We start from the raw sequence: 12,839 nt of genomic DNA, 5'->3' as shown, positions 1-12,839 counted from the left end.
GCCAATTAGCCCAGGTTGAAAGCACGACTAAATACAAGTGAGAAGTTTGTGTGTAGACAGGAAGGGAGTTGGGGCAAGGCTAACTCTGCAGTGAAGACATACCCATTATTGGTCTATACAGCTCTAGTTTAAACAGCCATCAGTTATTAAAACAAAATTTCCCAGTGCTACTTTATAATGTACATAATTTCCAAAAATATATATACATATTTTAACCTTATTAATTATTTCAGCTTTCATCGCTGATTCTAAGAAGTCTGATGCCATACATTAAATTAATCTGTGCAAAGAATGGGATAACACGCTACTAGAATTTTTTAATCTGTTTTTAAACACACTTCCCATATCCAGATTCTTCCAGGGGGAGGGTTTGAAGATGAGGTCAGTCTCTTGATATTAGAAAAAGCTGTTTAAAGGATTTAGTAAAGTTTTATTAAAGAGTCAATGACACTACTCCTATGAATAAGGACTGCAGAATCAGGTCTAATATTTATGATCATAAACTTTTAAGGGCAGGAGCTTGTCTTTTTATTTGAGCTGTGAAGTGCCATGTATGCCTATGGCTTTCATGAAAATTATTATTTTTACAAAGGTGACTCAAGAAGTTAAGGAAATCAAACAGATCTTCCTACACAAGTCATTGTTTGATTCTAAACAAGATGCTGAGTGCAAACAGATACAGCAAGCGAGCAAGGCATTTTCCAAACACCCAAACACTTCTCCTTCCCAAATCAAAAGGAGGAAACCTTGAGTCACACATGAGCCAGAAATAGCTGGATCCATATTGTAACACTGACATTAGCAGCAACAGAATTAGCAAACTTGACATCTGGCAATAGCATAAGTAGAAAACAAAAATAGTTAAATTCAGTATTAATTAGAACAGTAAATATCTCATTAACAAGCCACTTAGCCACTATTGCTGAAAAACGGTGATAACACTTAGCTACCTTTAAGATCTATGAATGAAAAGCACTGTAAATGGTAAGTATTATCATAATTTATGGAGATTACTGGGGAAATTGTTATACAAGCCCATCTAAAAGAGCCTCTTTGCTGTTAAAAAGGACCTCATGTATGGAGAAACCCACATGATTCTAAACTGGTCATGTTGAATTAACTCCAACTGATGTTTCCTTTGGCTAGTGTTAAAATGTAAGCTAGTCTATTGATCAGTTAATTCAAAAGGATTATCTTCAATAAATGAGGTTTATTCAGAAGCCTTATAAGTGCTGTAACCTAAAAGAGAACTCTCCATTGTTTTCTGCCGTAGCTGATTGTGGCTAACTAGGAGCCCTGACTGCCTATTGCAACAAGATAAAATGAATACGGTACTTTATCTCTGCAAATTCAATTTTATAATTAAAGTGACAGGCTACAAAAGAAATCTCTATTAACGTAAAGGTTTCAGCTACACAGTTTGTGCACTGGTATAATTATTTTCATTAGGGGTACATTGGGTTTTTTTTTCTTCCCCCCAAACTTGAATTATTATACTGGTACAACCCTAGTGTAGAAATGGTTATGCTGCTGTATAGGTGCTTTATGTACTTATAGCTTATTCTCCTCCTGCACAGGAATAGCTTGCTGGCATAAAGCACTTTTTATACTGATAACTATCCGTATTGGGGGTTGTACCACTTTAACATACTGGTATATTTACAAGCAGTAAAACTGGTATGTAGACAAGGCAACGTCTCTTCCTTCATAAAACTTAATAGTCTTGAAATATCAAACAAAATATAACAGGTCAGCTCTTATGGCTCCAGAACTCCCTGCCAGAGGAAGTAAGCAAGCCCCTCTATCCCTCTGTTCCTAAGCAAAGTACTTCTTTCATGGCTCTCTCTCAAAAGGTCAGTCTAACTAGGTTCAGTGGCACATCTGAAGCCTACAGATGGCTTCTTCCTAGTTACTATCATTTCAGGGAGGGACTCCCAGATGGACTTGATAAACCCAAGCAGCAAATCTAGACTAGGTTAATCCCCAAATCCCCACAACACTATCCTGATTGTCAGAGATTCCCCCAAGAATGCAAAAAGACATGATGGCTGGGGAGAAAAGGGACCATCGGAACAACTCACCACACAAGTGAGGCATGTGGTAAGGAAGCTCCCATTTTTCTTGCATGCTTGAGAAAGGGCTGAGCACCTGCACGCTGCACATCCGTCCTCTTTCAGTTGTTTCAAGTTGGGCACACAAACTTTGTAGTCACTTCTGGAAATCCTGGCCTAGTAGCTTAATCTGACTGCTGTGATATTTACTGTCTGATCTGTAGCATATTTTCTGCCTTCAAAAGATATTCTTCTCATATCACCAGATAATTCTGTACCATAGAAGTTGTTTACATGGATTACTATGAGTGCACATGCTAAGCTTTAAGGTCATTTCTGCCTTTTCTCTGACACACAGAAATACACACAACATATATACGGAAAACCTCTCTAAAATGACCTAATATTAAATATACTGATTGTTAACTATGCTGTAGCCTAGCTGAGCATTATAACCTGCTAAACTCGTCATCCATTTTACAATCTATCTATGCTCTAGGCTTATTCCAGAGGAATCCTTTCGCTAAGACTCTAAATTTGTGACACACACTTCAGATTCTTCTTGAAGATGGAACTGTAAGGCTACTCTGGAACACCTTTGATGCATATAACCATTAGTAAAACAATTAAAATACAAAAACTACCAAGAACCACCTGATCTCTGCAAACTCAACATTTCTGTCATCTTATTGTGACCTCAGATTTGCTCTGTCCGTACATTTACTTTAATTACCTTATGAAATTACCAGTATAATTTCTCACTTATTGTCAAATGGGCATGACAAAGGGAACCAAATCTTTGTAAGGTACCAGAACTCTATTGTTGAAACAAATGTTAGACTACTAACATTAGCTCAATTTGCTTCAGTTCTAGGTCTCTGTGTCCCTAGATAAGTAGACCAGGAAATCTTAATCTGACCTTATTTATTTTAGAGGGTAGAGGAGCAATGGTTATTCAAATATTTAAATTAGAATTACAGTCTTACTGTCTTCTCCTATGTCAGTTTTAGGTGCAAAGCTTTAAAGTATTGCAAAAGGAAATACTTCCATAGGTCCCTAGGCCCTAATCATGCAAACTGTTCCACAAGGGGAGAGCCCTGCAACTGCACAGAGCCAAACTGACTCAAGGTTGGACCATACGGAACAATTTACAGGATTGGGGCCATAATATTATACATGAAGAAAGGAATTATACAGCAGTTGAGAAGTACCTTTCCCCTTCACACCTGCGAGAGAGAAGAAAAAAGCATCTCTGGCATTGCTGAGCACTATCAACTGCTACCGTAACAGGATAAAGCCCAGATTAGCAGCCAGAACAAGAGGATAAAAGGCACAAATCTATTCATCTCATCTGTGCCAAGCTTCCTCCTAAGGAATTTAAAATACTAGTTTTCTTGAACAAGTCATCTAAAATAATTGGGCTGACATGCAGATATAAACAAAAAAGCAAGTAAGAAATAAAGAAAACATGGGTCCTTTAGAATTTCCCCAGTTATCTAGACTATTCTACATTTCATTCATTTGCCTTTTGAAGCGGAAAGAGCATGGAAACACAGACTTTGGTCCCATTTTACTAATTTACTGAGTAGCATAGCAGCATTAAAGAGCCTCAGTGTGTTAAACACAGCTCTGGTTCACGTCCCATGCAGGTAGCCTCCAAGAATCCCAAAGGGAAAGGAAGGAGGGTGCAGTATGTCAATTTTCAGTGTTCCCAGTCACCCATCAAAGCCTTAACTGTGGCTGAATACATTTTGCTCAATTTCACACATTAGTTGCAATTGCATCTGAGTGCAAATGGTGGGAGAAAGAAGAAAAGGAAAGAGAGAAAGTTTCCAGATGTTTGGGATTTTGTGATTATCTTACTGTTACTAACAATTTACTGACAGCCTTGAATCATGGCATGCAGCCACAGTACTGAAGCTTTGATAGATACAGAAAGCAAGAGAAGAACAGCTACATGTTCTTTGTTTATCTTACAAAGAACACAGATGTTCATGGAAACTCTAAAACAACACAGTATCTGTGCTAATTAAAGATTCTTTCTTCATATTTCCTTCCTGTTTTATTTGTAAGCTTGCTTTTTGGATGATCCAATGGCCAAATAAAAATACAGCTATACAATCCCACAGAATTTCATCATTATTCTAGAACAGGAGTGGGCAAACTACGAACCGTGGGCCGGATCGGCCATTTTAAACCGGCCCGTGAGCTGAAGCCGGGATACCAGGTCAAGGGCCATACCACGCAGCGTAGCCCCGCTCCGGCGCTCCAGTCGGGGCACCAGGTTGGGGGCTGCACCATGTGGCATGGCCCCGCTCCGGGACTCCAGCCGGGTCCTGGGCCGCACCACACGGCTTTCGGAAAACACGGCATGGCCCCGTTCCAAAGGTTGGGGCCACTCCATGCGTAGGGGCCGGGGAAGGGACATGCCACTGCTACTGGGAGCTGCTTGAGGTAAACATTGCTTGGAGCTTGCATACCTGAGTCTCTCCCCATGCCCCAACCCCCTGCCCCAGCCCTGATCCCCCTCCCGCTCTCCAAACTCCTTGATCCCAGACCAGAGTACCCTCCTGCACCCCAAACCTCTCATCCCCAGGCCCACCCCAGAGCCCACACCTCCAGCCAGAACCTGCACCCCTGTCCCAGCCCTGATCCCTCTCTGAAACCCTCAGTCCTAGCCCAGAGCACCCTCCTACACTCAAAACTTCTCATCCCAGCCCCACCTCAGAGCCCTCACCCCCTCCCACACCCCAACCCCAATTTTGTGAGCATTCATGGCCCGCCATACAATTTCTATTCCCCAGTGTGGCCCTCAGGCTAAAAAGTTTGCCCACCCCTGTTCTAGAACCATCAGAGTTTGAGAAGCAGAAACAAAAACAAAAAACAAAAAAACCCTTACCTTTATGTTTCTGACTTTTGCCACTTTTTCATCAACTTCTACAATTATTCTTCCCCCTTCTGCATTCTCTCTGGAAACAGATAAAAAAAATCAGTTAAAATACAGAAAACCACTAAACTGTAGTACTGCAAGCTCATAAATCTAATATTTAATACAAACCTTAAGAGCAACTTGTATGATTAAGTCTAACACTGACAGACAATTCAATTTATAAAAACTCCCTCATGGCAGCAAGAAATCTTTGTAGCTCTGTAGTCTAGTGTCTTTACAGTCAGAAAAAGTAGCAAAGAGCACCAGACTCATGAAAATGTTTCAGCATAAATCTTAAAAACCACAGCTAAGAAAATAAGTATTTTACACTGTTTGGAATTTAGTTCACTTCCATTTTTTTTTAAGTGACAATCCACAGCTCACATAACTGGAGAACCTTACTTTAGAAGCAAACAAGTTGATACATTTAATATATATATTTTTTAATTATAAGCAGGCACTTCATATAACTGCTGAAAGATCCACTGAAAAATGCAGTCAAGTATCAATACATTGAAAGTTTTATGGCCAGAATATCTGTAAATCAGATGTTCTTATAAAAGTTGATCCAATTGTATTTTGAGAGAGTTATTGTGCTGTTTTATTTTTACCATACAATCCCAAATTGACAGCTGTGTCCAAAAGGTCATTTACATTACATTTCAGGACTTTTTTTTTTTCAACAGGTTAGGATGCTTCATCAGGGAGAAACAGTTTAAATTGCTAGGGGTCAAACACGGTTGTTTGATACTCAAGGAAAACTCCCATTCACTTCAATGGGAGTTGTGTCCAAGTACAGGCAATGTCTGCCATCCTTAAGTTACTACTACTGTAGAATTAAAAAGGTTGTGGGGTTACAGCGAAATCACTATTTCTGTGCACCTAGTAGAATTACTAGTTGAAGCTAAGCAGGTTTTTTCAGACCCCATGTTTCAGGCACTTCTAAAGAAGTCAGCCTGTGCATGATTTCTTATGTTTGTTCACATAAGAATGGCCATACTGGGTTAGACCAAAGATCCATCCAGCCCAGTATGCTGTCTACCGACAGTGGCCAATGCCAGGTGTCCCAGAGGGAGTGAATCTAACAGGTAACAAACAAACAGAGGCTAGCGACACCATTCCTTACCCATCCTGGCTAATAGCCATTAATGGACTTAACCTCTATGAACTTATCTAGTTCTCTTTTAAACCCTGTTATAGTCCTAGCCTTCACAACCTCCTCAGGCAAGGAGTTCCACAGGTTGACTGCACTGTGTGATGAGGAACGTTTTATTTGTTTTAAACCTGATGCCCATTAATTTCATTTGGTGGCCCGTAATTCTTATATTATTGGAACAAGAAAATAACTTTTCCTTATTCACTTTCTCCATACCACTCATGATTTTATATACCTCTATCATATCCCCCTTAGTCTCCTCTTTTCCAAGCTGAAAACTCCTAGCCTCTTTAATCTCTCCTCAAATGGGACCTGTTCCAACCCCTAATCATTTTAGTTGCCTCTCTCTGAACTTTTTCTAATGCCTATATAACTTTTTTGGGATGAGGAGACCACATCTGTATACAGTATTCAAGATGTGGGCATACCATGGATTTATAAATAGGCAATAAGACATTCTCCATCTTTTGCTCTATTCCTTTTTAAATGATTCCTAACATCCTGTTTGCTTTTTTGACTTCCGCTGCACACTGCGTGGACGTCTTCAGAGAACTATCCACAATGACTCCAAGATCTCTTCCTGATTAGTTGTAGCTAAATTAACCCCAACTATATATACACAATATGCTGGGAGCTATATTTTCCAATGTGCATTACTTCAAATTTATCCACATTAAATTTCATTTACCATTTTGTTGCCCAATCATTTAGTTTTGTGAGATCTTTTTGAAGTTCTTCACAGTCTGCTTTGGTCTTAACTATCTTGAGCAGTTTAGTATCATCTGCAAACTTTGCCACCTCACTGTTTATCCCTTTCACAGTTCAGAGGTAGGGTATTGGGGAGGTGAGGGGGTTCTGTTTTGTTTGCAACATTCCAGACAGCCATTTTAAAGATATTAGAATGTGAAAAACGAAACTGCAATTATTCTACATTAAAACTGAATTTCTCCAACTAGTAGTAACCTCAATATGGAATTAATTAGCTGCTCCCTTCTATCTTTTTGTCACTCAGGTAGACAGACTAATCTGGTAATGAGGATTTTAATATTAACATAGTCCTCTTAGCCACTATTACATCGGAGGTAATCTTTACTCAAATGATGGTCAGCAGTCTCTAGAGAACTGTGCTAAGACTTAACCAGTTTTAACTTCTTAACCAGTTATTCACCTAAATAATATGCCACCTGGAAACAACTTTGAATAACAGGCAATAATTTGACAACTGTGGAAGGAGACAGGAACAGAAAGGCTAAATGATACTTGTTTGTTCCCAGTTCTGTTTAAGATATGGTTGTTGGGTTTTTAGCTGTCTTTGCATCTTAAGGATTACAAGAACAAAGTTTGTTTAATGAAGGCAAACAGACCTGGCAGACAAAAAATTAAAAACTGGTCTAGAAATGAGGGGGTGTGACATGGGCATTCAGTTCTCCTGCATGCCTCCTCTAAGGGCCGTGTGGGGCACTTCAATCTTTTTTCCTCCTGGCATCCCCTGTAGGTTGTTCACTTCATTTGGCAGGCTCAGCCCTCTAGCCCAGCCACATAGTCAACTATTAACGCCCCTCCGGGGTTAACAAAGGTCCAAAGAGGACCAGAGCTGTTCAGAACAGAGCTCCAGTTAAAAAAAAAGTCAAACTCTCTGGAGTTTTTATAAATTATTGGGGGCAGCGTGGGGGCTCCGGGAGATTCTCTCTGAGAATTTAAGCCCTGACAAGGACCATCATGTGCCCTTGTTAGTGTCTTCAACCCTGTCTCTGGGCCCTTTGAATCTGGCCCCTTTCTCAGGCTTTTAAACAAGCTGTACCCCCTTTCTGGGGCTTAGGCCACTCCAGCACTGGCTTTTGGGGGAATCCATGCATGCCCGCTACTCCAGGCCCCAAGTCAGGGACACTGTAAACAGCAGGTATGTACCGCTGCCTTTAGTTCTCTCCTGCTCTTCCCTGGGTCTTTCCCCCTCATCCCCATTGTCCCTTTCTCTTCATCCACTACCTTAGGGTTACAGTTCCCAGGTCCTCTCCCTCCCAGCAGTAAGTGCAGCCTGTCACACACCGGTGGCCACAGCAGAACCCCTACTTTGCACTCTGGCCTCAGCCACAAACTGAGTGCTCGCAGGCCCTGCAGCTCCTTTTTTCTGAGCCTGCTGGGCTTTAATTAGCTGGTTCTAGGCAGCCTCTCTAGATAGACCTAGAGAACCCACCTTTGCTGCTCCTTTCCTGGGTCAGGGTGTGGTAGGACCACAGGGCCTCCAGCAGGGGGCCCACGAAGGACCTGATCACCTCGTCCTGTTGGTATCCAGAAAGTAGGTGAGAGGAGCCTGCCCACTGCTAAAGGACCTCCCTTCAGCCTAAGGGGAGGATCCACAGGTCCGTGATACCAAATAATTGATGGGGACAATGAAATAACAGGAATGGGAGTGAGGACACAGGGCTAAACGAAGGGAACCGGACAAGGACACTGAGCAGAGAGCCCCGGACAGTGCCCACTGCTCCTCAAAGGTGTCAAGGGAACCAGCGGACACTGCCCAGAGGAACTCTGCCCAGACGCGTGAACAGACGAGGAGCGGAAATAGGCCCCACAGTCGCAGGAAACTCCTTCGGCCAACCTCCTCTCCCTGGTTTTGTAGATGGCCATTTTAGCCAGGGCTAGGAGGAGGTTGACAAGGAGGACCCGCAACTTTGTGGGGCCACGGATGGGGAGTGTGTAGATGAACAGGTGAGGGGAAAAGTGCAACTAAAAATGTAATATATCCAAAAGGAGCCGGAATAGGGGCTGCAACCTGGCGCATTCCACGTATATGTGCGCCAGGGTCTCCCTCACGTCGCAAAAGGGGCAGGTGTCCGAAAGGGGAGTGAACCATGCCAAGTACACACCCAAGCTCACAGCTCCTTGAAGGATCTGCCAGTTGACGTCCCCGGTGGGCCTCAGAACCAGGGTGGAATATAGGCTGGCCCACCGAGGCTCCTCACTCTCCAGAGGTGGCAGAAAGTCCCACCACTTCGTGGGATGGGACGCGAGGGTGAGGACATGAGGGGTGTTGAGCACGAGAATGTACAAATGTTTTCGTGGCGCGGTCTGGAACTGGACCGGATGCAACTCGTGCAGATAGCTCACGGTAATGGGGTAGGATAGCCTGGCAAGTCCCCAGGGCAGGGGCCCGATGAAAAGGTCAGGAGTGCCTGGGGTGGAGGGTGGGTGGGACCCGGTCGAGGAAGACCTGAGCAGTGGGTGGTAAAGCAGCCCTCACCTCCTGAAGTACACACCAGGGAGTACAAGGTCTGGAGAGCCCCACGCACTGAGCGAGTGTCAGGGGATCCAGCCAGTCTCCCTGGTCGTAGTTCAGGAGGTCTCTGACTCTGGTGACTTCTGCCAGGACCAACCTCTGGCACACCGAGGGGGACTCCGTCACCTGCACACAAAGCTGGGTGTGGTGTAGCAGGGGCTCCGCAAGGAGATCTGCCCCCTTGGCGGCCGCCACGGACCTGGTGGCCAAAACCAGTTTCCAGGTCCGGAGGAGGTCCTGGTAGAAGACCGACAGCCCAGAGAGGTCTCGCGGAAGACCACTCCGATGGAGATAAAGGAGCTGCCGGTCATATCAGAGCCCACGGAGGCGGCGGAGGAAGGCGTGTGCCAATACGCTACACGTAGGACTACCTGCACCATAAAGGAGCCTCTGCAGGGCCTGGAGGTGAAAGACGAGGACCTGAGTGTGCAGGCACTTCAAGCCCTGTCCTTCCTCCTCCAGGAGTAGGTGGAGGACCCCCACAGAGACCCAGTGCAGTCCTGGCCAAAAAAAACTACAGAAATCCGGGGCCGGGGCGTTGAGCCGATGCCAGAGCATGGACAAGACTACCTGACTGAGCATGAGTGCCCTCCCTCAGAGGCACCGGAGTAGTCCTGTCCATCTTCAGAGCTGCTCTACCACCCTGTCCTCTAAACCCTGCCAGTTCTCCAGCAGAGACCGATGTGTTGCAGAAAGGTAAATGCCAATACAGAGCTAGCCCCAACCCTTCAGCATCAGGACACACCAATAAAGGAGGCTGTCATAAACAGATAGTTAAGGGTTAATGCCTCTTTTACCTGTAAAGGGTTAAGAAGCTCAGTAAACCTGGCTGACACCTGACCAGAGGACCAATAAGGGGACAAGATACTTTCAAATCTTGGTGGAAGGAAGTCTTTGTTTGTGCTCTTTGTTTTGGGTGTTGTTCACTCTTAGGACTAAGAGGGACCAGATGTCAATCCAGGCTCTCCAAATCTTTCTGAATCAGTCTCTCATGTTTCAAAATTTAAGTAACAGCCAGGCAAGGCAGATTAGTTTTATTTTTGTTTTCTCAACTTGTAAATGTTCTTTTTTTGCTGAGAGGATTTTACCTCTACTTGCTGTAACTTTGAACCTAAGGCTAGAGGGGGTTCCTCTGGGCTATATTAATCTGATTACCCTGTAAAGTATTTTCCATCCTGATTTTACAGAGATGATTTTTTTACTTTTCTTTCTTTAATTAAAAGCTTTCTTTTTAAGAACCTGATTGATTTTTCCTTGTTTTAAGATCCAAGGGGATTGGACCTGGACTCACCGGGGATTGGTGGGGGGAAAGGAGGAGGGATGGTTAATTTCTCCTTGTTTTAAGATCCAAGGGGTTTGGATCTGTGTTCACCAGGGAACTGGTGAAGCCTCTCAAGGCTGCCCAGGGAGGGAAAGGTTTTGGGGGGGAGACAAGAAGTGCTCCAGACACTGAAAGTTCTGGATGGTGGCAGAGTTACCAGATCTAAGCTAGTAATTAAGCTTAGAAATGTCCACGCAGGTCCCCACATTTGTACCCTAAGGTTCAGAGTGGGGAAGGAACCTTGACAGAGGCCATACCAGTCCAGAAGCTATTTGCTACTGCCATCTGGAAACTGGCTACACCTGATTGCTACAGGTCTGTAACTAAACAGTTTGATGGGAGCAAGTTAATAGACAATACTGTAGTAGCAGCGGAGGTTTGTGAGACAATGACTGCTTTGGTCTACCCCCAGGCATTGAACATACCTACTATGTGTCTGAAATAATAGCAGGATTTGAGAGAATGGGGTTACCAAACTGCACTGTGACCACTGACGGCGACCACGTGCCCATTGTTTGCCCACCAGGGGAGCACATGAATATGTCAATGGCAAAGGATACCACTCAAGCATTACGCAGGCCTTTGATGACCATAAAGGCAAAGTTTATGATCACCAATGCTGGATGCATCAGCGCTGGATGCACCAGCAGGGTGCATGATATCATGGTGCTGAGGAGACCTGGCATTACTTGTTTGGACAGAAAGGGACCTTATTCTCTCCAAATAACATGCTTATCAACAGGGTGCTTGTGCCCACTTATTTTAGGAAACCCAGCTACTGCCTTGGTTCACTAAGCCCTACTCTGATATCAGAGAACCTTGCAGAAGGTTAAACCACTCACTGAGCACAAAAGAAGAAGTACAGTACTTAGTTAAGACTGAAAGCGTGTTTCAATGGTATCCAGCTAATAATAAATAAAATAATATTTCCCTTCCTTTATAAAAGTTCTACACCGCTAAAAAAAAATCCCAATCTCAGAATGTCTGGAAAAATTAAGATTTCAACAGTTCCTCCAGCCATATAATGCTTCAACATTAGCTATCACCGTTCCAACTTACACTGCCTACTCAACTTGTCTGCCTCCTAATTTTGTTCTAAAAAGGAAATACAGTGTTAGAGGTGTACTCAGGTATAATTGTTATAAACATTTTTTAATATAACTTATTATATTTTGAAAACAAAAACCTAGTTCCAGGGCACGTTAAGTTACATCAGCATTCTTTAAGTTTTCTCCTCGGATAATATTTTGGTACCAAAGAATAATTTCATTAACAGAATTAGAATGATGAATCCCTTTGCTGTTCTAAAATATGTTGATTATAAACTGGCTTAGGTTTCTGCAAGGGCACATAGAAATTTTAAAATATGTACTCAATCATAAGCCAGTTCGTTTATAAGCCGACTCCCCCTCCCCCGATGGATAAGTAAAAATGGAAAATTTTTATGACCCATTCATAAGGCGACCCTATAATTCAGGGGTCAGCAAACTTTGGCTCCCGGGCCATCAGGATAAGCTGCTGGTGGGCCAACGTGGTTTCTTTACCTTGAGCATCCGCAGGCATGGAGGTAAACCTAAGTAAATGAAGTGTCCCAGCATGCCAGCTGCTTACCCTTCAAGGCAAGACAGCAACTGGTGGGGAGATGTTTTGGAGGGTAGAAGCTGGGGGTCAGAGGAGTAACCCCTGTGACCACCCCCACATGACCCCACCCCTAACCCGGGACTCCCACACTCTCCCCATCCCATCTCTTCCCACCTTATCTGGGGAGGGCCAGGGGGGATGTCTCTGGTGCGGTCGCAGCCTGCCCCAGCGGGCCGGGCCAGGCAGCATGGCCACAGCCTGCCAGCCCCAGAGCTGCAGCTGCTTTGGAGGCTGGGGGGAGAGCAGCATGGCCAGAAGTGGAGAGACTCTGGCCCACTTCTTCCTTTTTAGCTCTGCTGCCTCTCCTTGCTCTCTCTGTTAGGGGGAGGGGCTGTGTCTCACCTCTCCCTCTCTATACGCGTTCATAAGCCAACTCCCTTCTCTGGTGCTTCCCCTTTTTACTACAAAAATTCAGCTTGTGAACGAGTATATACGGTACATTCAGTATTTAATTATTAATTATT

The 12,839-nt window shown here is 43.9% G+C and overlaps 1 protein-coding gene across 1 annotated transcript in view; it reads right to left on the bottom strand.

The window, feature by feature from the left end:
- Positions 1-12,839, bottom strand: part of STARD9 (StAR related lipid transfer domain containing 9) — a 175,421-nt gene that overhangs the window by 152,800 nt on the left and 9,782 nt on the right. The window contains 1 exon segment of the mRNA XM_030559592.1: positions 4,951-5,020. Within this exon segment, the coding sequence (XP_030415452.1) occupies positions 4,951-5,020 (70 nt within the window).

The sequence above is a fragment of the Gopherus evgoodei genome, chromosome 4 (assembly GCF_007399415.2).
Source record: "Gopherus evgoodei ecotype Sinaloan lineage chromosome 4, rGopEvg1_v1.p, whole genome shotgun sequence".
In the NCBI taxonomy this organism is placed as follows: Eukaryota; Metazoa; Chordata; order Testudines; family Testudinidae; genus Gopherus; species Gopherus evgoodei.
The sequence above is the reverse complement of the archived record's forward strand: the minus strand, read 5'-3'. Positions and strand labels throughout refer to the sequence as shown.